General features: G+C 43.1%; 1 protein-coding gene across 1 annotated transcript; it reads left to right on the forward strand.

The window, feature by feature from the left end:
- Positions 1 to 7,350: 7,350 nt before the first annotated feature.
- On the forward strand, positions 7,351 to 9,424 carry Arl14 (ADP ribosylation factor like GTPase 14). Its single transcript, XM_029570510.1, has one exon. The coding sequence runs from the start codon at positions 7,618 to 7,620 to the stop codon at positions 8,188 to 8,190; it is 573 nt and encodes a 190-aa protein (XP_029426370.1). The 5' UTR covers positions 7,351 to 7,617; the 3' UTR covers positions 8,191 to 9,424.
- Positions 9,425 to 27,685: the final 18,261 nt, after the last annotated feature.

Consider the following 27,685-nt stretch of genomic DNA (forward strand, 5'->3'; position numbering starts at 1 on the left):
GCCTTAGAAGATACTGAGAGGTTCATATACTACTGGGGTTGAAGATGCCTGAGTCAGTGTGCTTAAACAGATCCCTCATCTTCATCAGGGTAAAGAGGTGCAGTGGTCCTTTTCAAGTTCTACCTATAGCCTTCAGATTGCCTCTCTAGTTAGATTTTGTCCCCCTCTTCATTTTATTTTGTTGGAAGAGTGTAAATAAACGTGGAGTGCTGGGGAAAAGATCCAGTACATGTGCTTTCTTTTCTCAAAGAAATGCTTTTATGAGATGCATCAAAGTGTGCCTCACTTGGAAAAGGTCCAAATCACAGGTTTTAAGAAAATATTAGTTAATGTATAAAAGTCATCACAGGTGAGGGAGAGAAAAGCATTATCAATTGTGTGGCAGGTTCTATGTAATATCTTCTCTATCTATTTAATTGATTAATTAATTAATTAATTAATCTATCTTTCTGAGGCAGGATCTCCCTGTAGCTTCAGCTAGCTTAAACTCCCTATATCGACCAGGCTGGCCTCAAACTCACAGAGATCTGCCTGCCTCTGCCTACCAAGTTCTTGGAATAAAGATGTGTGCCACCATGCCCAGCCATATCTTCTCAGATTTATTTAATGTAATTATCACAGCAACCCTCTGTTTACACCATTCATTACTGAGTATAAGAGGCTAGATTTGAACTCAGATCCAGCGATCTATGCCTATAAACCTTTAAGGATGTGGGGGAATACTTTTGTTCTGGCCACAGGAAATGACACTGAGGAAAAGTTCATAGATTGGAGTATGTCGCTCTTTGCAGCATCAAGGAATTTCAAGTAGGACAATGAGAGACCATTGTTCTGTGCCAGAGTGTATTTCTGAAAAGTAGATGTAGAAACACTTGAGGGATGAAATTTTTGCTTCCAATTAAAACAATTGGGAGAGATAGGTGTGGTGACTCACACCTGTACTCTCAGCACTTAGGATGCGAAGCAGGAGGACCACCATAGGTTCCAGGACATCGTGAGCTACAAAGTGAGACCCTGTTTCAAACAAAAACAAACACACACACACAAACAAGAAGATTAGGGGTGTGGTTCAGTTGGCGGACTGCTTGCCTAGTGTGCATGAAGCTCTGGCTTTGATCCCCAGCAACACATCTGTAATCTCAAGGTAGGTAGAGGGAGGCCTGTCAGAAACTCAAGGTCATTGTTAACTACATATAGTAAATTTGAGACAAGCATGGGCTACATGAAACAATCTCCAAAAAAAAAAAGGTAAAATGGAAGGTTAAAAATGAAGTGGGGGAGGTTGGGGGGCAGCTGGAGAGACAGCTCAGGTTAAGAGCACTCACTGGCTGATTCCCAGCACCCACATGGTGGGGTGGCTAACAACCATCCATAATTCCAGTTCCAGGGAATCTGATGCCTCTTCTGACTTCTGCTGGCAATGCACAATATGGGTATACTTATACATATGCAGGAAATACACTGTACAAATAAAATTAAAAACAAAAAACAAAAACCCCTGGGGATGGAGAGATGGTTCAATGGTTAAGAGCACTGGCTGCTCTTGCAGAGGACCCAGTTTGGTTTGGTTCCCAGCACCCATATGACTATAACTCCAAGAGATCCAACTCCATCATCTGACCTCTGTGGGCATTGCACACATGAATGCGCATATATACATGCAGGTAAAATACTCATAAAATAAAAATAAACAGGTGCTGGAGAGATGGCTCAGCAGTTAAGAGCACTGACTGTTCTTGCAGAGGACCTGGGTTCGATTCCCAGCACCCACATGGTGGCTACGAATTGTCCTTAACTCTAGTTTCAGGGGAATCTGAAGCCCTCTTCTGACTTCCTTGGCATTGCACAACATGGGTGCGCTCACATACATGCAGCAATACACTCATACACATAAGATAGAAATAATAAAATATTTTAAAAAATTAAAAATTAAAAAATTTAAAACAAAGTGAGGCCTACTCTTGTCAGTGGTGACAGGTATTTTCAATTGTAGTAACTTATTCAGCTGTACTTGTGACTTTCTCACTTTTCAAAGAAAAGGCAGAGGACATTCTAAGGCTACAAAAGCTAAGCAAGATTTATTTGTATACACACATATACACACATACACACATGTATATATATTCATACACACACATATTCTTTATCTATGAAAAGTAAAGAGAATGGACTAAGTGGTCACTTTCTTTGAAGAAGTTAGTTTCTCAGGCTGGGCGTGGTGGCGCATGCCTTTAGTCCCAGCACTTGGGAGGCAGAGTCAGGCGGATCTTTGTGAGTTCGAGGCCAGCCTGGTCTACATAGTGAGTTCCAGGACAGCTGGGGCTTACAGGGAGACCCTGCTTCAAAAAGACCAAAAAACCAAACCAAACAAAACAAAAGCAAGTGGGGGCTGGAGAGATGGCTCAGCAGTTAAGAACACTGTTCTTGCAGAAGACCTGGGTTTAAATCGCAGCACCCACATGGCAGCTAACAACTGTCCGTAACTCCAGTTCCACAGGATCTGACAGCCTCTTCTGTCCTCTGTGGGCATTGCATGACATGGATGCACTTACCTACATGCAGGCATAACACTCATACACGTAAAATAAAAATAATAAATAAAAAATATTAAAAAAAGAAGCAAGTTTCTCTATTTTCATTTGCTTCATGACTGACCTTCTAACTTTCTAGGACTCTTGGTCTTTCCCATCTCATGTTAAGAAAACAAATGAAATTTTTATTCTTTTGTTCTGAATTTTAGAACAAAAATTTAAAAATATATGTGTTTATTTCTGGATATGTGCATGGGTGTGCATGTGGAGGTCACAGGAGAACTTGCAGGAATTGGTTCTTCCTTCTACCATATGGGTCCCAGCGATGGACCTCAGGTCATCAGGCTTGGTGGGAAGTGCCTCTACGCCCTGCACCATCTCATTACCCCCTGAAACAAATTTCTATGACACCACAGAGTCTGCCCGTGATCCTCTCACTATCTTACCTTTTATTGCATACTCTAAGAGTGATTATGCAAATAATCATTTTGCCATCCCTCAGGTTTATCTAGAACAAACGAATTCATACATGTTTAGAGAGAAGAGCAAAGAATGTTGAAACATTCATAGACTCCAGAAAAATCAACATGAGAAATGGTTCTACTCACTTACAGAAGAGAAAGTCATATTTTCATTTAGCCATAATATTCACCTAGAGCTCAATCCTTCTTGTTCGACTACAATAAAAACAAGGGACTTATGGTCAGGTGGGGAGAGTGTAAAGGCATTCATGCGGCACAATCCATGTCATGGCCCAGGTAAATTAAAGGATGCCCTGGCACCAACCGTGGATCTTGCAAAGAACATGCTAGTGGGTTTAGAAAATATTAAGCCGGGTGTGGTGGCACATGCCTTTAACCCCAGCACTTGGGAGGCAGAGGCAGGCAGATCTCTGTGAGTTCAAGGCCAATAGGATCTACACAGTAAATTTCAGGCCAGCTGGGACTACAGGGAGACCCTGTTTCAAAAAGACCAAAAAATTTTTTTATTTATTATTTTTATTTTATGTGTATGTGTATTGCCTGCATGTTTGTAAATGCACCTATGTTGTACAATGCCTGAGGAGGACAGAAGAGGGTGTCGGATTCCCTGGAACTGGAGTTATAAAAGGTTGTTAGTCACCATGTGGGTGCTGGGAACCCAACCTAGGTCCTCTGCAAGAGCAGCCAGTGCTCTTAACCACTGAACCATCTTTCCAGCCCCAAGCTAGTGGATTTAATATAAAGTAAATGTTAAACTTTTCTTTTAAATTTAAATTGTTTCTCTGTTTCTATGAACTGAAGCCTAATTTGATTAGCTCATTTTAATTCTGTTATGTTTTTCTGAAAACTTTCAAACCTAGAAGTAAGTTCAAAGATAAATGGTACAAAGAACCCAATCCTGGGGCTGGAGAGATGGCTCAGTGGTTAAAAGAGTATACTGCTCTTGCAGAGGACCAGAGTTTGGTTCCTAGAACCCATGTCCAGCAGCTCTCAACAACCTATAACTCCAACTCCAGAGTGTTCAACACCTCTGGTATCTGCAAGCACTCACATTTATGTGTACATACCCATGCTCAGACACAGACACGCCACTAAAAAGCTTGCTTACCTAGAACTATCAGCTGTTAACTACTGCCATATTACACACAATCCTCAAATATTTCATATATATATATATAAAATATGCCTGTGTTTGTTGACAGGGTTGAAATTAACTTGTTGCTTCTTTAGCATGTATCTACTTTGAACAAGGCTGTCCTTCTACATACCCATAATTCCACTGCTGTCCTCAAGAAATGAATCATTGATACCAATGTCTTTGTGTGTGTGTGTGTGTGTGTGTGTGTGTGTGTGTGTGTATTTACGCATGTAGAGGCCAGAGGTTGATGTTGGGTGTCTTCCTCTATTGCTCTCCACTTTACTTTTTGAGGTAGTCTCTCACTGAACCTAGAGATTGTCATTTCAGCTAGACTGGCTGGCCAGTGAGTTCCTGGGATCCACCATCTTGGTACCCAGTGCTACGGTTCCAGACATATGCTGCTGCACCTGGCTATATTTGTGCTAGGGACCCAAACTGAAGTCCTTATAGTCCTTATACATAGCAAGTACTTACCTACTAGTCTATCTCCTTAGTCCTAACTAATGCCTTTAAAGATTCATTTATGTGTATGTGTGTGTGCTTGAGTTTATGTGCACTGTGATCATTAAGGAGCCCTTGGAGGCAGAGGACATCAGATCAGGTGGTTGTGAGCCACCACGTGGGTATTAGGAACCAAACCTGGTCCTCTGCGAGAACAGCAAGTGCTCTTAACCACTGGGCAATCTCTCCAGCCACATCAGTGCCTTTAAATAAATAGTTTATAATCAAACTTGCCTGATAGTTTTACTAATTTCTTGTCATTATTTGTGCATGAGTATTTTGTATGTATGTAAAGTACTGTTCTGGTTTGTTTCTTCATTGCTATGACAAAATACTGTGACCACTACCAACTTGGGGAGGAAAGGGTTTATTTAGCTTACATATCCTAGGTCACAGTTCATCAGGGAGCCCAAGGTAGGAACTCAGGGCAGGAACCTGGAGGCAGGAGCTGGAGCACAGGCCATAGAGGAATGCTGCTCTGGCCCCTGCTCCCCTGGCCCCTGCTCAGCCTTCTTTCTTATGCAACACAGACCCACCTGCCCAGGGATGGCACCACCCACGGTGGGCTGGGCCCTCCCACATCACTCATCAAGAAAATGCCTCTCAGACATGGCCACAGGCCAGTCCAATAGAGGAAATTCCCCAAATGAGGCTCCCTCAACCCAGGTGTGTCAAGTTGACACTAAAGCTATCCAGCACATGTACCATATGCATACAAGGCCCACAGAGATCAGAAGAGGGTGTTGGATCCCCAGGAGCTGGAGTTACAGATAGTTATTAGCCACTGTGTGAGTGCTGGGAACTGAAACCAGGTCCTCTGGAAAAGCAATAAATGTTCTTAACTGCTGAGTCATCTCTCCAGCCCCTTTAATTGATATTTTTATGTACAGAATCTATTCAAAGGCCACACATTGCATTGAAAACTTGTGTATTTTTTTTTTCTTTTTGAGACAGGGTCTTCCTGTAGCCACAGCTGACCTGGAACTCACTATTGAGACCAGGCCAAGGCTGACCTCGATCTCACAGAGCTCTGGCTGTCTCTGCCTCCCAAGTGCTGGAATTAAAGGCATATGTCATCATGCTCAGTTTGAAAGGTTTACTTTGTTTTTTTAAAGTTTTTAATAAAAAGAAAACGTGTATCATATGCCTCAAAAGTGTTTCTTTAAAAAATTATATTGTTAACGGCTTGGTGTAGTGGCACAAAGCTTTAATTCCAGCAGGCAGGTGGGTCTCTCTGTGTTAAAGGCCAGCTTGGTCTACAGAGTGTCCAGGCAAGGCAGAGCTACATAATGAGACCCTGTTTCAAAACAAACAAACAAACAAAATCATATTGTTAAGTGAGCAGAAGAGTCTTTCAACTTGGAGATTTCATTTTTTAACTTAAAATTTTTATTTATTATTAGTGTATGTGTGCACATGTGTGTATGTGTGTGTACATGCATGTGTATGCACACATGATATGTGTGTGGGCACATGTATGGAGGTCAGAGGACAACTTTGTGGGTCAGTTTTCTCCTTTTACCTTTATGTAGGTTCCAGGGATCAAACTCAGGTTTCCAGGCTGTCAAGGCAAGTGCCTTTACCCACTGAGCCATCTCAACCTGGGATTTCATTAGCTTTGGAAAATACTCTGATATTGTTCCTTTGATAATCGCCTCCCGTGCATGGTTTCTGTTTTCTCTAGAATGACATCCCGTAGTTTAGGTGCTGTGACTTCCAAGTTTATTTTACAGCTCGTTTCCTTCTTATTCTCTATCTTCTACTTTATGAAAGATCCTTTAGGAATTTACTGTAAACACAACTTCGGAGTTAGGTTTTTGTTTTCTGAGTTGTCTTTTTATTGTAGCCATTTCTTGTTTTATGAATGTATTTCCTTTCTGGGACCCTTGGTGCCCCTTGTCTCTCTCTAATGTACCACACTCTGATCCTCAGCTCCATCCTACCATGCCAGTCACTCAGTTTTGCTAAAACCTCTGGGCCGCTGATGACTTTTCTTGCCCTTCTTGTTATGGGTTTCTATATTCTTTTTATGACTTTATTGTCTTTTTAAAAAATCTTTTTGGGACAGGGTTTCCCAGCCTGTCTCACTATGTAGACCAGGTTGGTCTCAAACTCACAGAGATCTGCCTACCTCTGAGTGCTGGGACTAAAGGCATGCACCACCACGCCCTACTCCTTATTACTTTATTGTCACTTTGGTGGAGTCTTGGGAAGGAAGAAAAAGAGAGGCGATAAATACAGGTATTCAGACTGTCTGCTTATTTGAAAAGCGTTTGAGTTAAAATTTTCCCCCTGTAAATTTGGTTTTGTGAATAGTGATAAATCCTCTGCCTGGAAGATTCAATAAGTGATGCTCTGATTATGGAACTAAGATTGAGGTATCCCTGGAGGGTTTAAAGTTTCCTATAGAGTAATCTGGTTAAGAGGAAGTATTTAAGACACTAGGAGAGGGAGTGGGAGATAAACTCTCTTCACATTTAAGAAGCTCCACTACTTATTTACATCTGGGATAAGATAGTCAAATAACTACTGAAGTTCTTCAACAAGTTACACAACAGGTTTAGTTCAAGTCAGTTGAAATGACAGGTTGTGTTCATTCAGAGGTCAGGTTCCTGAGCCTGTGTTAATCTTTGATTTTCTTCAAACTTTTAGCACCCGAGAGAAGACTGTAGCCTGCCTGCACCAGGCCCCTCCTAACACAACTCACTCACAAAGAATGTCCCCTTTGAGCCACTGTGATACTGCTGGCTACTCCCACAGATTCCTCAGGATTGGCTGGGCTTCCAAATAAAACACTGTTTGCCTATAGTTGAGTCGATAAGCTCCAATATAACTGAAGGCAGGCACCTGCTCTGGGCTGTAACATGCCGCACTCGTTCTTCTTCCCAAACGTTTTCACACAAGACCCGGAAGGGACACATTGTCTCTGGCCAAAAGAAATACTTAAGTAAGAAGAAAGCCTACAATGGGTCTTCTGGGCTCTAAAAATCCCAAAGCTAACATTCTTCTTTTGGGACTCGACTCGGCTGGAAAATCGACTCTTCTTTACAGGTTAAAGCTTGCTGAGACTCTTAGCACAATCCCAACGATTGGCTTCAACGTGGAGATGATACAGCTGGAGAACAGCAGCCTTGCGCTCACCGTGTGGGATGTTGGCGGACAGGAGAAGATGAGGACCGTCTGGGGCTGCTACTGTGAGAACGCCGATGGGCTGGTCTACGTGGTGGATTGTGCCGACCGCCAGCAGAGGCTCGAGGACTCCCGGAAAGAGTTCAAGCGCATCTTGAAGAATGAACACATCCAGAACGTGCCGGTCGTTGTATTAGCCAACAAGCAAGACTTGCCTGGAGCGCTGAGCGCCGAGGACATCACCAGGATGTTCAAGCTGAAGGATATTTGCAGTGACCGGAACTGGTATGTGCAACCCTGCTGTGCCACCACCGGGGATGGGCTGGCAGAGGGATTCAGGAAATTAACTGCGTTTGTGAAAAGTCACATGAAGACCAGAGGGACCTTAGCATTCTTCAGGCAAAAGTGAGGCTCTGGAAATGCCTTGAGAGAGACAATTGAGATGAAGTGGGAATGGGATTATCCCCCACCCCCACCCCGGTAAAGTTACTGAGTTTGCAAACTTTCCCAGAGATGTGATCTCACCTTGCTCACCTTGTTCACTGAGAGAACTCTGAGACAAACTACAGGGTAATGGTGGTTGAATTCTTTCAAATTGTTTCCAGCTCTTGCAGGTTTTGAATTTCTGCTTCTGAGTAATAGCTGAGTGATGTGAAAAAAAAAATGAACCTTAAATTATGGAGAGAAAAAAGGTTAACATTTTGTAAATTCTTGTTTTCTAAACTGAACCTTTCTTTCTCCTGGATTTCTATCAGCTTTTTGAAATCTATTGCTGGAAACTTCCTTCAAAGAGTCTTCAACAAAGAACTTCAGGCTAAATGCCCAGGGGCCAGTGTCCTCAAGCTGGGAGCACAAGTCTACACCTTATAGTTCTGGGAATTAGGGTAGAACCTTCTAGTTTAGGGCTAGCTCTAAGCATAGGGCTCAGCTCTAAGCTGCAGTCCCAGAAGCTGCTGCAGTGGAACTCAGTTTGGAAGCCGCATTACCTAGGAACACAGGTACGGCTCTTGGTACTGATCAAGCAGGAAGCCAATGCAGACTTTGCCCAGGTCACTAGGTGAAGTGACATGGAGCTGGCAGCTGGAGCCGGGCAGTATGGCTGCATGCCATTGCATGGGAGCCACCAGGGTGAGCAGGAAATGCTTTATGCAAGAGATGGAATCTGAAAGGTGCCTAACTGGGGACCCTGTGCCAAGGAAAGTCTTATCACTAGGGTAGTGACCAAGGAAAGGGGTGGCTGAGTGACGGGCAAAGGAGCTGAAGGTGGAGTTGGAATCCCTGTGTGAGGCCTGGAACTCCAGAAGAAGCCTGGTACCTTCACTCTTTCCTCTTCACCCCAGCAAGGCTCCTCTGGGCTGGAAGCAGGCTTCCCAGCTCCACAGCAGCCTCTGGGACTACGAATTTAAGATGACAGAAGAAAATAAAGGTATAGTAAGTCAAGGGTGCTGGCTCCTGGATTCCTTTTACAGTTTTCTTTTTGCCTCACAGCTATGATTTGCTCAGCAAAGACCCTTCTGTGCCACACAGTACAATTCAAGTAATGAAGATGCATATCAATGACTGATGGTTTCCTTATGTGTACCAGGCATTGGGACAGATACTTTCATATATCTTCTTGCACTTTTTTTCCAAGGGAAAAAACCAGGCATATTATCTCAATTTACAGATGGGAGTATTGAGACTAAAAAAGGGTAAATTACAATTTGCACTAATAGCTACTTGGTATTTTAAAATTATTTTATTTTTACTTAGTGTGTGTGTGTGTGTGTGTGTGTGTGTGTGTGTGTAGGCTTCTCTTTCCACTATGTGAGTCCTGGGGATTGAACTCAGGTTGTCAGGTTTGGCAGCAAGCCCTTTTACCCATTGAGACATCTTGCTAGCCCCACTACTTGGTATTTTAACTGGGGAATAAGCAGAGCCAAGATGTGAACTCAAGTGTGTGTGACTCCAAGCAAGGCCTCTGTTGTATATTACCATATTGTTTTACAGATAGGATATTGTTTCTGTCTCCACTGACCTTCCAAATGCACAAAAGCTGGGGCTGAGGGCATAGCTCACTGGTAAGAGTATCTTTCCCAGCATCCAGGAAGCCCTGGGTTTGACCCCAGTACCAGGGGAAAAAAAAATCCAGGTCAACATATACTGATTTTATAACAAGAAAGCTCTTAAAAAAAATAAGCCAAGCAGATGAGATTAAGCATAGTAACAGAGATAATAAAACATGCAGAAAGATTTGGTTTATGATTTCAGAAGATTTCAGGGGGGTGATGTTAAATGTTGAGTAGTTTTTCTCCCTAAGTTTCACAAATACATATCTTCCCTTACAATATCTTTCTGTGTTTTAAAAAATGTGTATGTATGTATACCATAGGAGTACAGGTGCCCTAGGAGACCAGAAAAGGGAGTCAGATTTCCTGGAGCTGGAGTTATAGGAGATTGTGAGCTGCCTGACATGGGTGCTGGGAACTGAACCTGGATCCTCTATAAGAACAGCCAGTGCTCTTAACCACTGAGCCTTCTTTCCTGCTCATTTTGTTTGGTTTGGTTTGGTTTTTTGTTTTTTGAGAGAGGGTCCTGGAATTAGCCATGTAGACCAGGCTGACCTTGATCTCATAGAGGTCCATCCACCTCTGCTCCTGAGTGCTGGGATTGTATGACAAATACATTTTGAGACCCTGTGAATATCCTGTTTTCCCAAAGCCTTTCACTTAATGGTCCTTATCTGAATTTGTTATTACACTGGAACACGCACAATGGTGATTCCCTTACCCCAAATCCACCATTCCTTGTGAATTTGCTGGCTGGCATTCTTCTGTAGGGTAAGCTTTCTTTTTTTTGTCTTTTTTGAGACAGGGTCTCCTTGTAGCCCCAGCTGTCCTGGAACTCACTGTGTAGACCAGGCTGGCCTTGAACTCACAGAGATCCGCCTGCCTCTGCCTCCCAAGGGCTGGGACTACAGGCGTGCACCACCACGGCCGGCTAGCTTTCTTTTTCATACCTTTTCTCCACAGTCTCTCTCATCACTGTTTTCACCTGTACATTTGAAAACATTTTTATTGTCATATCCTTTTAAAAGTCAACATTTTGAAATCTAGTTCTACTCAAGCTCAGTCATGAATCAGCACCTGCAGCACTGCCTGCAGCCGATTAAAAATGTTGCCAGTCTCCATCCAATGGAGTCATCGGAATCTCAGTGGAAAGGGGTGTGCAGGAACCTATACTGGGGCCAGCACTCTTATAATCCATTTCTGGCATCTCTGTCTCTTGTTGTTTGTCAAGGAGGAGAAGCAGAACCTGGGATTAAGTCCAGGGCCTTGTGCATGTCACCTAGATGAACATTCTGCCATGGAGATATAATCAGACTTCTCTTTACTTTGGGACTAGGCCTCTCTAAATTGCTTAATTTGGCCTTGATTTTACTCTGTAGCTCAGGCTGGCTTTGAACTCATGATTCCCTGCCATAGGCTTCCAAATAGCTGAGATTATAAGCCCCTGTCACCAGGCTCACCTAACATTATTCTTTTTTTTTGGCTTGTAAGTGCATTTTAAAATTTCTTTAAAATTTTTTTATTATTTTTATTTTATTTTTTAATTTTTTATGTGTATGTATGTGTTGTCTGCATGTAGATATGTGTGCCTGTGTCATGAAATGCCCACGGAAGACAGAAGAAGCTGTCGGATCCCCTGGAACTAGAGTTATGGACAGTTGTTAGCTGCCATGTGGGTGCTGGGATTCGAACCCAGGTCTTCTGCAAGAACAGTCAGTGTTCTTAACTGCTGAGCCATCTCTCCAGCCCCAGCATTTTAATATTTCATGAGCAACTGATTTATCATCACAGAGCATTCAGGAAACAGAAAACTCTGAAAGACAGAGAATCTAGTCATCCCTTCAAGTCTACTGGGCTCAGTCTTGGTTTGTTTTCTGGCATTCTCTCCTCCCCAAGGGAGTAGTGCAAATTTAAGGTCACCTAGAAATGCAAATTCTGACCTCTTCACTTCTCAAGCTATGCACCACACCGCCTAGTTATCATGTCCTTCACTCTGGTCGAAGGTCTACAGCTCTAATCCCTTTCCCAAAAGGTAAGTCTTTCAGAAGCTTCAAATTCTTAGCTGCTCTAAACAACTACCCTAGGCAGCAAAATTTCTCTGGTTAGTCCCTTTGTTTTGAACTTCTTGGTAGATGCTTACTTGACCTAAGCTGGAATTTTCTTCCATAAATGTAGGAAATGAAGTCATCAGATTCTACCATGAACAAGGTTTATCTTGGGGATAACTTTTAGGTGGTTTTCTTTGATGGACCTTGGACATGAGGTTTTTCTTGCAGTGTTCCTGGGCACCCTGTGTAAGTGGGACATTTATATTTTGTGACTGAAATAATAGCAAGGTAAAGATCCATCTTTAGCAGCTTGGCTTAAATAAAAAAAAAAACAGATGCTATATACAAAGAAGAAATAACCTTAAAATAATTATTTACTTGTATTAGAGAAAAAGTAAATTGTTTTAATATGACAAATTTCTTCTCATAGACACTCCTTAAGTTATACACAAAATGGTTTTTCTAAAGCAGGGTGAGTTTCTTTAACTTTGAGGCATTTTCCCACCAGCGTTCCATATATGTACTTTAGTTCTCTATTAATAAAGAACTTCAGAGATCGCAGTGAGAAGATACCATCTTTTTACCACAGGAAACTCCTGTAATGTAGTTTCAATTCTGGTCATTTTTAAACCAAAAGATACAATTTATATTCATTCTAAAATTTAATCTGTATAGAAAGCACACTGATCTCTATACTTTTAGAGACTATGGGTTTATATGTATGTAAACCCACTGATCGGGACCCAGATGTACCCTCCCAGAGTTCATGCAGAGGGAGAAAAAGGCTGGATCTCTGTTTCTCGCTTTGAAGTCACAGAGCTGCAGGGCCCTCTGCCTGGCAGACAGCTGCTTGATTCCCTCTTCTTCCACTTGGGTACAGTGAAGTATCCAGGACCACAGCCTTCTGCAGCCTGTTGTCTCAGGCTTGCTGACTCACATGGGCTCTCCACTTCAGGAAGGCCAAACCCTCCACTGTGGAAACGCTCCCTGTGTGTTCTCTTGACATTATTATTATTATTATTTTATTTTTTGAGATAGGGTCTCATTATTCAGCTCTGGCTGGCCTAGAAGTTGCTATGCAGACCAGTCTGGCCTCGAATTCATTAACTCCACCTGCCTCTGCTTCCCAAGGGCTAGGATTAAAGGCATGTACCACCATATCTGGCACCTGACATTATCCTTTCCCTCCCTCCCTTCCTCCCTCCCTTCTTCTTTCCTTCTTTCTTTTATGTGTATGAGTGTTATGCCTGCATGTATGTAGGTGCACCCTTGACATGCAGTACATGAGGAGGTCAGAAGAGGACATGGGATCCTCCTGGAACTGGAGTTACAGATGGTTGTTAGCAGCCATGTACATGCTGGGATTCGAACCTAGGTCTTCTGCAAGAACAGCCAATGCTCTTAACCCCCAAGCCATCTCTCCAGCCCCCTGACATTATTCTTATTGATGCCCAAACTGTTCCAAATTTTCCCAGGGAAAGCCCCTTTAAACTAGGTACTCATCTTACTGACAGGTCCTTTGAACCTGTCCTTGCTTGGAGAACACTGACAATTCCCCAGACTTACATTAGACTTTCCCTACCTGGCTACCTCACTCCTGGAACTAATCATGTCTCCAAGGAGTCTTGGTCTCTTTTATTCAGGAATGCATCTAGAAGCCAAGCAATGAATGCGAGCTCTGTTCATTTTTACTGAGAGATCCAGCACTAGTTGGGGGTGGTATAGAAAAAGCAAAAGCAAGGATATATATATTGAGCCCACACTTTCAGGCTTTTCTTTCTTTTTTCTATTCCTTATTTGTAACCTTCCTCTTCTATGAAGACCCTGGTTCCAAAAAGTATCAATAAAGGGTCTGGAGAGATAGCTCAGCAGTTAAGAGCATTGGCTGCTCTTGCAGAGGACTCAGATTTGGTTCCCAGCACCCACGTAGTGGCTTACAACCATCCATAACTCCAGTTCTAGGGGTTCCAACACCCTGGAGCTGGAGGGGTACTGCATATATGTGATACACTTACATGTAAGCAAACATTCATAAAATAAAACAAAAAAATTTTGTCTTTTTGAGACAGGGTCTCCCTGTAGTCCCAGCTGACCTGAACTCACTATGTAGACCAGGCTGGCCTTGAACTCACAAAGATCCTCCTGCCTCTGCCTCCCAAGTGCTGGGACTAAAGGCATGCGCCACCACTCCTGGCCAAAAATAAATATTTTTTAAAGCATTAATATATCTTCTCTATATTATCCTACAACACAACAAAATGCTTACAGAATCACTGTGCCAACACTCCACCTCTCACAAGCCCACAGAAAAATTCAAGGTTCATGTTAGCTCTTTCTGTCCTTATTCAGAGTGCTCTGTTCAAAAGCCATGCGAATTCATTTTTTGTATGTGTGATTACATTTATAGATATGCTGGTTTTGGAGGTTTATTTCACTATTTGTATTTTAAAGTTTGACTCTTGCCTTTCCATATTAATATTATTTAAAATTTGTATTTATTTTTATGTATATGAGTGTGTTGCCTACATGTATGTAAGTGCACTATATGTATGCAATGCCCTCAGAGGCCAAAAGATGTCAGATTCCCTGTAACTGGAGTGACGGATAGTTTTAAGGCATCATGTGGGTGCTAGGAACTGAATTTCGGTCCTCTGGAAGCAGGCAGTGCTCTTTACCTCTGAGCCATCTCTCCAGTCCCTATTTTTAATTTTTGAGTTTGTAGAATATTTACATATTGCTAAGGCCAGGTATGGTGGTACACACCTTTTATTACAGAACTTGGGAGGCAGAGGCAGGAGGGTCTCTGTGAATTCCAGGCTAGCTTGGTCTACATAGCTCCAGGCCAGCCAGGGCTACATAGTGAGACCCTGTCTCAAAACAAATAAAAGAAACAACAAAAAATCCAAACTACATGGAAAGGAAAATTCAGAGAACTTGGTATACTTCCCTGCCCCCCATTCATCATCCACCTATAACTGTCCGCTTCGTCTCTTGTTCATCTTTTGTTTTGCCTTCCAAAACCAAATGAATACATATAATTGCATGCTTATTTTCTTATACAAAAGCTCACTTTATTGGTTACTTTTCTGTTGCTGGGATCAAGCACCAGGACCAAGGCAATTTAGAGAAGGAAGAGCTTATCTGGCTTACAGTTCCAGAGGGATAAGAGTCCATCATGGTGTGGAGGCATGGCAGGAGGCAGCCAGAGCAGAAAGCTGAGAGCTCACATCTTCAAGCAGGCACAGGAAGAAGGGAGGGAGGGAGGGAGGGAGAGAGGGGGAGAGGGAGAGAGAGAGGGGGAGAGAGAGAGAGAAGAGAGAGAGAGAGAGAGAGAAACTCAAACTGGGACATGGCTTTGAACTCTCATCACCACCCCCAGTGATGTGCTTCCGCCAGCAAGGCCACACCTCCTGAACCTCTGCAAACAGTGCCACCAACTGGAAACAAAGTGTTCAAACACTTAGAACCTATGGGGGACATTCTCATTCAAACCATTATATTCACATGTATATACACAGAAGAAATAACTTTAAAATAATATTTACTTGTATCAGAGAAAAAGTAAATTGTTCTAATACAACAAACTTATCCTCATAGACACTCCTTAAGTTATTCATAAACTAGTATGGCATTTATTTGTAAAGAAGGGTTGGTTTCTTTCACTTGAAGCATTTCCCACTAGAACTCCGTGTATGTTCTTTAGCTGGTTGTTAACAAAGAACTCGAGAGACTGTGGTTCCATCTTCTTTGTACCACAGGAACCCCCTGTTATTTCTGTAGTTTCATTTCTGGTCATTTTAAAGCAAAGACACAATTTATATTCATTCAAAAATTTAATCTGTGCAGAAAGCACCCTGACCCCAATTTGTAAAAATAAAACCCATAGTCTGTATATGTGCATATGTAAGCTTACATAGGAAATAGGAAATACACAAAATATTTGTGTGGTTGCATTATGGATGTCCTGAACTTGGTACAGTGAGCACACAAAACAAGAGCCATCCTGCCTACCTGCATGGCTTCCTGCTTTCTTCCTTCCCTCTCTCTTCCCCTTCCCCACCTCTATTCCTTTCTTGCAACAAGGTTGACCTTGGCTTTAGCCTCCTGTGCCACCATGTCCTGACAGAACATACTGTTATTATTATCATTATCTGTGTGTTGGTACATATGCATGTGTGTGTACCTGCACATGGAGGACAGTGTGTGTCTTCAACAGTTGCTCTCCACCTTGTGCATTTTAAAAATCTTTTATTTTTTCTTTTAGAAATAATTTTATTAGCCAGATGTGAGACAAGAGGCAGGTAGATCTCTGTGAGTTGGAGGCCAGCCTGGTCTACATTGCAAGTTTGAGGCCAGCTGTGGCTACAGGGAGACCCTGTCTCAAAAAGACCAAAAAGAAATTGTTTTGATTTGGGAATTTCATAGAATGTATTTGATCACATTCAGGCCTCTCAAATCTAATCTGTGTTCCCCAAATGTTCTTGGGTGTAGGTCTATCCCTTGGAGTCTGGTCAGCCTTCTAGTAAGAAACCTTACTTTGCCTCTCCCAGCAGCTTATCAATTGACAATAGGTCCTCAGCCAGGGCTGGGGCTTCTTGCCCATGTCCACCACTCATGCTGGGTTTTTGTTTGGCTAGGACTCGCACAGGTGTTGTGCATGTTGTCACAAACTCTGTGGATTTATTTATTTATTTAATTTTATTTAAAGAAAGATTCCATTTATTTTTATTTTATATGTATCAGTGTTTTGCCTGTATGTACATAGGTGCACCATGTGTGCTCCTGGTGCCCACTGACAGCCAGAACAGGACATCAGATCTCCTGGAACTGGAGTTCTGGATGGCTGTTAGTCACCAGGTGGGTGCTGGGAACCAAACCTGGGTCCTCTGGAAGAGCAGCAAGTACTCTGAACCACTGAGCCTTCTCTCCATCCCCTATTTATTAATTTTTAAAAATTATATTTCTTTCCTTATTTAGTGTTGGGGTAGGGAGTGGCTATGTAGGGAGGTGTTCCATGCCATGACTTTCAGGTGGAGGTCAGAGGACAACTTGCAGCAATTATTTCTTTTCTTTCATACTGTGGATTCCCAGGATCGAATTCAGGTCATCAGGCTTGGCGGCAAGCACCTTTATCTGCTAAGCCATCTCAATGGTCCTATTTTATTTATGAATTTGTTTGTGTGTGTGCGTACGTGCGTGTGTGCATGTGTGTGCGTGTGTGTATGAATGGGTGTGACTGGCTTAACTTGTGGGTGCTAGGATCCAAACTCTGATTGTTACGATTGTTCAGCAAGCAATCTTAACCACTAAGCAACATTTCCAGCGCATTTTTTGCCTGCACGTATATAAGTGCACTGGTGTTGCAGTGCCAGCAGAGGCCAGGAGAGGGGGTCAGATTCCCTGATGGTTGTTAGCTGCTATGTGGATGCTGGAATCTGAACCAGGTTTCTCTGCAAGAGTAGCCAGTGCTCTTAACTGCTGAGCCATCTCTCTAGCCCCTTTTCCATGTTATTTTTGAGACAGGGTCTCTCACTGACCTAGAAGCTCCTCAATTCAGCTGGACTGGATGGTTAGCAAGCCCCAGAGTTCTGAGGATCTAGCTGAGGTCATCATGCTTGTACTTTAAAGCAAGCACTTTACTGACTGAGCCATCTCTCTATTCCCTCCATCCCCTTTCCTTCTGTTTGTGTTCTCCTTCCTTTCCTGCAGTAGGGTTTTGTTGTGTTGCCTAGGCTGACCTTGACCAAGATCTTCCCACTTTAGACTTCTGTGCCACTGAGCCTTGAATATGTGTTATTTTATATTCAAAGAAAAAAGACATTATTTTTTAAAAATATTTTTATTTATTTTTTATGTGTATGAGTGTTATGCCTGCATGTAAGTAAGTGCACCACATGCAATGCCCTCGGAGGACAGAAGAGGCTGTCAGATCCCCTAGAACTGGAGTTAAACACATTATTTTAAAAAGAGCTGTTTGAGAGCCAGGCATGGTGGTACACACCTTTAATACTAGCACTCGGAAGGCAGGCAGATCTCTGTTGAGTTCAAAGCCAGTCCAGTCTACATAGTGAGTTCCAGACCAGCCAGGGCTACACAATGAGAGCCTGTTTGGGAAAAAAGAGTTATTTGATCCTCATAGTCTATATAAAATATGAGTGTAAAATGTATAGCCCTAAGCCGGGTGTGGTGGTGCATGCCTTTAATCCCAGCACTCGGGAGGCAGAGGCAGGTGGATCTCTGTGAGTTCAAGGACAGCCTGGTCTCCATAGTGAATCCAGGCCAGCTAGGGCTACAGGGAGACCCTGTCTCAAAAAAGACCAAAAAAAAAATGTATAGCCCTAGAATTGTCATTTCAAGTACCTTAATGTAAAGTAATAAGAAATCTCTTGGAAGATGAAAAGTATTGCAGTCCATGGACACATGGGGGCACTGTGACCAAGTTTTAGTAGTTAGGACTAACAAAACCTGAAATAGCTAACATGCTTTGAAAAGTTCATTGTAGGCCAGTTTCTGTTCTAGGCAATTCTATTTATTATCTCGTTTCATTTTGCATCACTCTGTAGGGTAGTAGCATTATCAATCCCATTTCCAGGGAAGAGATCTGAACCTCAAAGCCATGCAGCCACCTTAATTTTGAAAGCACTCACGGTGGCCTTTTGAATATAATTAAGCCCCTACTGTACTTCTGTGATGTTTGGATTCTCTCTTAAGCTGTGGCACACTTCATGTTATCAAATGTTCTATTACTGTACTCAAGAGTCTAAGAACAGTTAGGAGACAGAGATTGAATACTTAATTAAATCCAGGTTTTTTTTTTTTTATCAGAAATGTATCATAAAATAATAGAAAGTCAGGAGAATAGGGAAATATACTGTTAACATTTTTATTTTCTTTTTTCATTTAAAAATGTATTTTATTCTTAAATATTTGTGTATGTATGTATGTATGTTTTGGTCTTTTTGAGACAGGGTCTCCTTGTAGCCCCAGCTGTCCTGGAACTCACTATGTAGACCAGGCTGGACTTGAGCTCACAAAGATCTGCCTGCTTCTGCCTCCCAAGTGCTGGGATTAAAGGTGTGCGCCACCACGCCCAGCCCTTATTATTTTTATTTTATGTGTATGAGTGTTTTGCCTTCATGTAAGTCCACCCATGTCATGTAGTGCCTACAGAGGTCAGAAGAGGGTATTAGATTCCCTGGAACTGGACTTATGGATGGTTTTCAATTGCCATTTAGGTGCTGGGAACAGAACCTAGGTCTTCTACAAGAGCAGTCACTGCTCTTAACCTCTTGAAATAGGCATATATGGCTAATTGAACTAAGTAATTCATACATTACCTCATAGACCTACTTTTCATGGTGAGAACATTTAAAATCTATCCAATGACTTAAAAGTGTGCAATACTTTGTTATAAACTGGTCACATTGTTGTACAATAGATATATTTTGTTTTGTTTGAGGCAGGGTCTCCCTGTAGCCCCAGTTGCCCTAGAACTCACTATATAGACCAGGCCTTGAACTCACAGAGATCTGCCTGCCTCTGCCTCCCAAGTGGAGTGCTGGGATCAAAGGTGGGCACCACCATGCTTGTCTGAATAGACATTTCTTCAAATTTTTTTAAATATGTATGAGTGTTTTGCCTGCATGTAAATGTACCCATGCATGCAAAGCTCATGGAGTCCACAGAGGTTGCCAGATTCCCTGAAAATGGAATTAAGGCTAGTTGTTAGCCACAGTTGTATGTGGGTGCTGGAAACCAAACCTGGGACCTCTGCAAGAGCAGACAGTGCTCTTGTCCACTGAGCCATTTCTCTAGCCCCTAGGATTCTTTTTGTTGTTTTGTTTTTTGAGGCAGGGTCTCCCTGTAGTCCCAGATGGCCTGGAACTCTCTATGTAGACCAAGCTGGCCTAGATCTCACAGAGATCCACCTGTCTCTGTATCCCAAGTGCTGGGATTAAAGGCATATGCTACCATGCCTGGCTGCCCTAGAATTCTTTTAAAAATATTTTTTATTTTATGTGTATGAGTGTTTGTCTGTATGTATGTGCACCATGTGCATGCAATGCTTATGAAGACTAGAAAAGGGTGTCAGAGTCCCTGGAACTGGAATTACAGATGGGTGTGAGCTGCTATGTTGGTGTTGGGAGCTGAACCTGGGTCCTCAGCAAGAGCAAAAAGTGCTCTTAAAATCACAGAGCCATCTCTACAGTCCCTACAGTAGATATCTTAAACATATTTTTCCCAACTCCCCTATGGAGAACTGACAAAATGGAACAAAGCTACAGGGTCTTCCTGTAGCCCCAGCTGGCTTGCAACTCACTTAATGTAGACCAGGCTAGTCTTGAACTCGGAGATCTGACTGCCTTTGCTTCCTGAGTGCTGGGATTAAAAGCATGTGCCACCACACCCAGTTGTATTTACTTTTTAATCTAACACTATCACGTGTAGGAATTTTCCCTGGAGATACACAGCATAGATCTGAGGCAGCAGATGGGCAAGGTTTCTCTTTGTGGCATTATGTAAAGTAACAACATACTGGGACAATGCTCCTCCTTGGGTTATTTGTTAAAAGGGATGTTTCCAATGTAAAATGCTATCCAGTCATCAAAAGCATAAGAAAGGGTCATGTCAAATGGAGCTGAAAAGGCAACTGACCCAGCAACAGCAAGCACACCTAAAGCACAGACCCTGCTTTCTCAGTCTTCTTCTCCCCCGAAAGAAGCCAGAGCTCCTTGATGAAACGGCAGCTCAGATTAGGGGAAGTGAAGAATGAGGTGAGCCTGATTTAGCTTTTGTTATAAGGAACAGAAACTGAGGGAAGGAGGTCAAAAGTTTTCAGGGGCAGCGAAAAGGGCTTCCCACTAGCCAAATCTGAGGCCATTTGAGCATCCCCAAGTAAATAAGGTAATGGATTATAACACATTGAATTAGTGAAAACAAAAAAATCCATTCAGTTCACAGCGATAGTCATTACAAATGAAAGAAGCAAAAGAAAGGAAAGCTTTAGGGTGGGAGGAAGGGAAGGCTCTTTTCTTACTGAAAAGTATGGAGGCCATGGTGACATTGAAAAGTCACTACTGGGCAACTCAAAGCAATGACTGACTCCACGTTGAAGTTATTAGTTCCATACGATCACGGAGTGATTCCCTGAAATACCTTCCAGCTTTATGATGACCGAAGTCTAACAGACTTGGAAGTGAAAAGCTGTGGATACCTCACATTCATGTTTTTCCTTACTCTCCAAAGCTGAAAGCCACCATTTACAGGTTCACTATGAGGCAGACCCCTAGGTTCCTCACTCTGAACTCAACCCTTTGATGACTACAAGGCACACTGGAACTGCTCGCTGGAAGCTTGATAATAAAGAGTCAAATGTCAACCTTGGAGTTAATACTGCAATATACACGAAAGTCTAATGTTCCTAATATAAATGTTTTATGGCTATATATTGTTAAAACAGAGGAGAAAAAGAAATCCGGTTAGCCTGTTAAGCCAGTTAAAGTCTCCTGATTCTAGCCTAAATCACAAATCTCCTGACAAAGCAAACTGCCGTAATAGCTCTCTGACCTTTAAGAAAGCAGACCAAGCCAGGCTGGTGACCCATGCCTTTAATCCCATCTCTCAGGAGGCCAAGGCAGAGGTAGACAGATATTTGGCCAGCCTGGTCTACATGGCAAGTTCCAGGCTGCCAGGGTTACATAGTGAGACCCTTTCTAAAAGTTGGTGGGGGGGCAAAGTCCACAGCAACTTTGGTCCAGCTCCAAAGGACAGGGCCTTGTAGAGGTGGAAAATGGGGTGATTCCTTTCCTGCTGCCATAAAGGGTCTTGGCCAACACCTCCACACCAACGGACAGGTTACCAAGAGAGAAGCATAGCACATTTATTCCATCATAGTTTTGCATGACACAAGGGCCTTCAGATCGAAGACCCAAAGACTCAGGGTGAAGTATCCATTTTTAGGATTGAAATCGATGAAGCCAGAACAGTCTCATAGAAATCTGATTGAATAAAAAAAGGTATGGTATCACACTACCAGACTGAATGGGGAAACCAAGCAAATCCATTTGTTCAGATTCCTCTCATCTGTGTATCCAAGATTCCTTCTGCATATGGAGTAAGATTCCTTCTGGATTGGTGTCTTACGATCTACTATGAGACCAGTAGGTCAGAGCATTTATGGCTAGCTCTGAGACAGAACCATCAGGAAAGTTGAATGCATACTCTAGACTTTATGGTTTGCTTTGGGGGAAAGAGGTTTTACTTTTTATGGCTCATCTTGGAAAGGAGAAATTCCAGTTCCATGGCTTGCCCTGGGGGAGGGAGAGGAACAGGAAACAGAAGGACCAGAGAGAAATTCTTGCTTCTGAGACCTTCACTTTAAACTGTCAGCCTCCACAGGCCACATCCATTTCATCCTGTCCTACCTCTCAAGTCTGGTGTAATTGTTCCAGGTATACACTTTCACTCTTAAATGTTTCCTTTTGGACAATAAATTTCATGGTTGCCCTGCTTCTGGGGGACCCCTGGTGCTTTTTATGGAACTCTTCATTTCCCCAATGCTGAGGGATAAACTAGCGAGAGAAACAAGGGAAAAGTCTGGAATGTAATGGGCAGAATAATGCCTGCGCCCAACAAGTCCATATCCCAGCATTGTGAATATATTACCTTACACAGCAAAGGGAAAAAGTGACTACATTAAGGATGTTAAAAAGAGGAGATCATCCTAGATTTTTCAGGTGACCCAATCTATTCACACAAATCTTTAAAATCAGACCAACTGGGCCCACAAAATGATTCTGCGGGTAAAGGTACTTGCTGCACAAGCCTGAGTTCAATCCCTGAGACACACATAAAGGAGAATACTGACCAATGCTACAGTGTTGCCTGCTGACCTCCACATGTGCTTTGTGGCACACTGTACCCCCAATATAATAAAGTTTTAAAACTTTAAATTCACACAAACTTCCCCAAGTTCAGAGTTAGAAGCAGATGTACACATGAATGAAGACACACAGGGAGATGCAGTCTGCTGTTTCTGAAGATGAAATATGGGGGCCATGAAGCAAAGAATGTGAGTAGCCTCCAGCAGCTAGCAAACGGAAGGACCTCCAAAAAGGAAAGCAAACCCTGCAGATGCCTGTTGACCTGCAAGATACTACTTGTTATGTTGTTTAAACATTAACTGCATGGTAGTTTGCTATAGTAGCAACCCACATATGGACTTGTCTTCACTTTACTGACTAAAGGGAGCCACTTTACTGACTAAAGGGTCCAGTGAGCCAGCATTTATTTAAAACGAAGTCCTCATATATACCTAATGTGATGATGAACTCTTCCAGAGTTTATATAGTCCAGGAGTAAGACTGTAACTGAAATATGTAATTAAGATTGCCCTGAGTATTCAGCACAAGGGGGTAAAGATGCTGGGCAGAGAGCATCCCAGGTTGAACGTATGGCATGGATAGAGGTTTAAGAAGGGACTTAAAAGCCCACAGATTTAGGTAATAAAGAGTCAATAGGACCACCTGACTGGAAAAGAAAGTGGGAAGTAGATCCTGAAGGGTAGTTTGGGCAATGTGGCAAAGGGATAGAGCTTAAGAGTTTAAACTTTGGGATTGAGAGATGGCTTAGTGGTTAAGGTGCTTGCTGCTCTTGTAAAGGACTGGCGTTTGGTTCCCAACACCCACATTGGGTAGCTTCAAACCCCTGCGACTCCAGTTCCAGGACTCTGACACCCTCTTCTGGGCTCTGCTGGCACATGCACATGCCTGCACATACACATACACGTAAATAAAAATAAAGCAAGTCTTTAAAAACTGAGTTTTATTCTCCAAAGAGCAGGAAAATGTTAAAAGTTTAAAAATATTTTTAAATTTATTTTTATGTGTATGAATGTTTTGCCTGCATGTAAGTGCACCCACGCATGCAATGCCCGAGGAGGCCAGAAGAGGGCATTGGATCCTCTGGAATTGGAGTTACATATAGTTTTTTGCTGCCATGTGGGTACTGGGAACTGAACCTGGGTCCTTTGGAAGAGCAACCAGCACTCTTAACCACTGAGCCATCTCTCCAGTCTGATATTGAATTTTGTTTTCTGTTTTGTTTTGAGACAGGGTCTTCCTGTAGCCCTAGCTGGCTTGGAACTTGCTATGTAGACCAGGCTGGTCTTGATCTCACAGAGATACTACACTTCTGGCTCTGCCTCCTGAGTGCTGGATCTAAAAGCGTACACCACCACTTTGGGCCCTGATACTGAAAGTTTTAAAGCTGGGAACAGAACATGGTCAGATCCATATTTTACAGAGGTTGTTTTAAGCTCCATCAAGACAGGTACTAAATTTTGTTTCTTCACCACTGTAGGGGTCTAGTATCATTCAGGAGAGGTCAGATTATGCTGTACTACCAAACCCCAGTCTGTTTACACAAGGAACTCTTTTTGTTTCCTGAAGCATGTCTCTCATGGATCAATACAGAGGCTTTTCTAATCCTAACTATTCAGTGACTAGGGTGGGTTAAACTACCATTTCAAATGTTGCCCTTGTGGGCAGGACGGAGGGAAAAGAGCTCTGGCTCTCACTCCTAAAAGTGTCAGGGCAGAGTGAGTCACACCCAGTCTCCTGTTTAAGAGTGGCCAAGCAATATATTCCCACCATACACTGGAAGGGATAAAGTTGGAACTATTTCATGACTACATGATTAGTAGCACTGATAGATAATATTTAACACCTGAATAATTAAAGGTCATTTGATGAGGCCCTACCTAGTGGAACAGAGATCAGGGTAGCAAGAGGAGGCAGACTCAGTGCTTAGTCAGACCTGAGGTTGTGGAAACGCAGCTGGATTCCAGACTTTGGTCTGGGATGAGTCTAATGGGGTGATGACGATAAGAAACCAGACGGTGCAAGTTCAGGCATGTACTACCGAGCATGCCTAGTAGGCTGCAGCTTTGACGGGTATTTGCCCTCATTTTTTCTTTTCTTTCCCTTCTCTCTCCTCCTTCTCTTTCCCTCCTTTTCTAGATAAGGCCTCAGTTAGTGGAGGCTGGCCTTGAACTGGCTATGTGGCCAAGGATGACTCTGAATTCCTAATCCTCTTGCCTCTGCCTCCCAAGTGCTGGGATGACAGGTGTGTGTCACCGTGCCAGGCCTTCCTTACCTTTTGCATGGTAAAACCTGCTGCTGGGGCTGCAGGCCTTTGCTTAGTATGCCAGCTATCCTTTGCACCTAGAGACCAGAATCCGTCCTGCTCTGCGGCTGGGCTCTGCAGGAAATGTGGAGAATTTTAGGGAGATTTAAGGTGTTTTACACACATCACTCGGTTTAATTTTCAAATTATTTCACGGGTGAGATATGATTATGCACTTTTTATAGAAAGAGAATCATTAGATGACCTAGAATCTCCTGCAAGTTTTGTCACCTCCCTGAGCTTTCAGCCTTCCAACTGAAAATTCTATTATGTGTACGTGTGTGTGTGTGTGTTTGTGGGTCTGGGCGTGGGAGTTTGGGTGCCCTCGGTCAGAGATCTCCAGGCGCTGGAGTTAAAGGTGGTTGTGAGCCACCTGAAGTTGGTGCTGGGAACTGAACTCGGGTGCTCTGGAAGAATTGGAAGAGCAGCGCTAGTTCGTAACTCAACAGACCCCTACCCCCTTTTAAATTAGTATTTATCTAGTGTATGTGTGCACAGGCACGGTGGAGGTCGGAGGACAACTTGCGGAATCGGTTCCCTCCTTCCACCACGCGGGTCCTGGGATCGAACTCCTTGGCTGTGACCCGCTGAGCCGTCTCGCCAGCCCAACTTTAAAGGTGAAAACTAACCTCGCCGAGGACTGAGAGGCCGCGGTGCAGCACGGCGGGGGCCCACTAACGCCCCGCGTGGACGCTGTTCACCCGCAGGACCCAGCGCAGGCCGCTGGCGGTGACGTCACGGCCGGCCTCTAGGCTCACTTCGGGGTCGCGACTCAGCCTCGGGCGACGCATTGACGTCATGCTCATCCGGCCTGTGCAGTGGGCTGATTCACCTGGAGGGCAGTTTTTTTTTTTTTTTTTTTTTTTTTTTTTTGGAAAAAGGGCCCTTTTTTTTTTTTTCTTTTTTTTTTTTTTTTTTTTGTGTGGGTTGTTGGGTGTTTCTTGTTCGGAAGATCCCTGGAACTGCGGTGCTGGAGGAGCTGGCGGCCTTGGGCGCGGGACCTGCGGCGTCGGGGTGACGTCAGCCTTAGCGCTGGCGCGGACCTTCTCTGCAGAGCGGGATACACCCGTTGCCTCTATTCCCTTCCATTCAAGCTATCTGTAGCCTCTCAAAGATTATTCAAAATAGACACAGTTACAAGTTTATGCAAATTTAAAGTGAACACGTGTAAGGAGTGTAGCTCATTAATTAGTGAAGGGATCCGAACGATTTCAAAGAATCTTAAGTCCACATTCATAAGTAAGTGTATTCTGATGTGAAATTTGCACTTTTGAATCAGCAAGCTCTTCTGACATAGGGTTGAAGAGCTGGCTTAGTTATTAAGCGCACTGGCTGCTTTCCCAGAGGACCCAGGTTCAGTTCCCAGCACCCACATGGTGGCTAACAACCATCCATAACTCCAGTTCCAGGGTCTGCCACAGTCTTCTAGTCTCCTTGGCCATTGCATGCACAGGTGCACTTACATACATGCAGGCAAAAACACTCACACATAAATTTTTTTTTTTTTTAGGAGAAAAGAGGCCTATGAGATGGCTCTGTAGGTAAAGACGCTGTGCTGCCAAGCCTGATGACCTTGTGTTTAGTTCCCAGGATATACATGGTGGAAGAAGAGAACCGACTCCCGCAGGTTGTCCTCTAAAGTCCTGCAACCTTCCCTTTCCCCCGCAAAATCAACAAATGTAATAAAAAATAAAAGAAGGAAAAGAACATTAAAAAACTAAATTTTGTTCTTCTTTAAGTCATCCAATATCCTGTTTGGAGATTTGAATCTCTGCTGTGTTTGCTAATGAGGCTGTACTGTGATCTGCCTTTACAAGTGGTCCACAGTAACCCCATCTTCAGGCTCTCCCACTGTGCTTCAGGGCCTTCTGCTCCAGGGCTCCTGAATTCTTTACTGTTATATCTTTATTCATCTTCAGATTGCAGCTCAAATACAACCATGGAAGGCGTGATGACATGTCAGTCAACGGTGAGTCACTTCTCACTGAGTGACATCACAGCCCTCTTCTGATGAATGGATTCTGTGATCTTTTTGCAAAGATATGATTGCCTGCCTAGCCTCTCTGGGTCTAGTGTGCACTGTGTTGTTCAGTGACATAGAACTCAAGACCTTTCCAGACCTTTCACTGTAAATTGGACACTTCTTGTGATGTGTGTTTTGCTGTGCTGTGATTCTTGCGAATCCAGATAAATCAACATTTTAATTGTCATTGAGGTGACTATTCTCCTACAGTGTTACAGTTGGAATTTTCTCTTGTAACAAAAGTTGTTACAACGCAGTAGCTCTTTGATGTCCATCTTCACAACTGTCTGCTAATATGTGAGTAAGGCAGTGATACCTGGGACTTTCCTCTCCCACACTGATACTGGGAAGCTGAGCTACCCAGCTTCTAGGACTCTGAAGATTGCTGTCTTTAGACCACCATTTGAGGTAGCTCACTGTGACTCCGCCCTCCTAAATATTTGCTATGATACCACTTGAGTGACAGGTCCTTTGCTTCATTTCTGGCATCCAAACCTCTTTGTGATCTTGGAGGGTCTGGTCTCCTAGTGGCCTTGGACAATTACAGTTTCTTTAGCATATTCTGTGCTCTACTGACTTTCTCTTACACACACACACACA

This window comes from Nannospalax galili, unplaced genomic scaffold (assembly GCF_000622305.1).
Source record: "Nannospalax galili isolate Female #2095 unplaced genomic scaffold, S.galili_v1.0 scaffold691, whole genome shotgun sequence".
NCBI lineage: Eukaryota > Metazoa > Chordata > Mammalia > Rodentia > Spalacidae > Nannospalax > Nannospalax galili.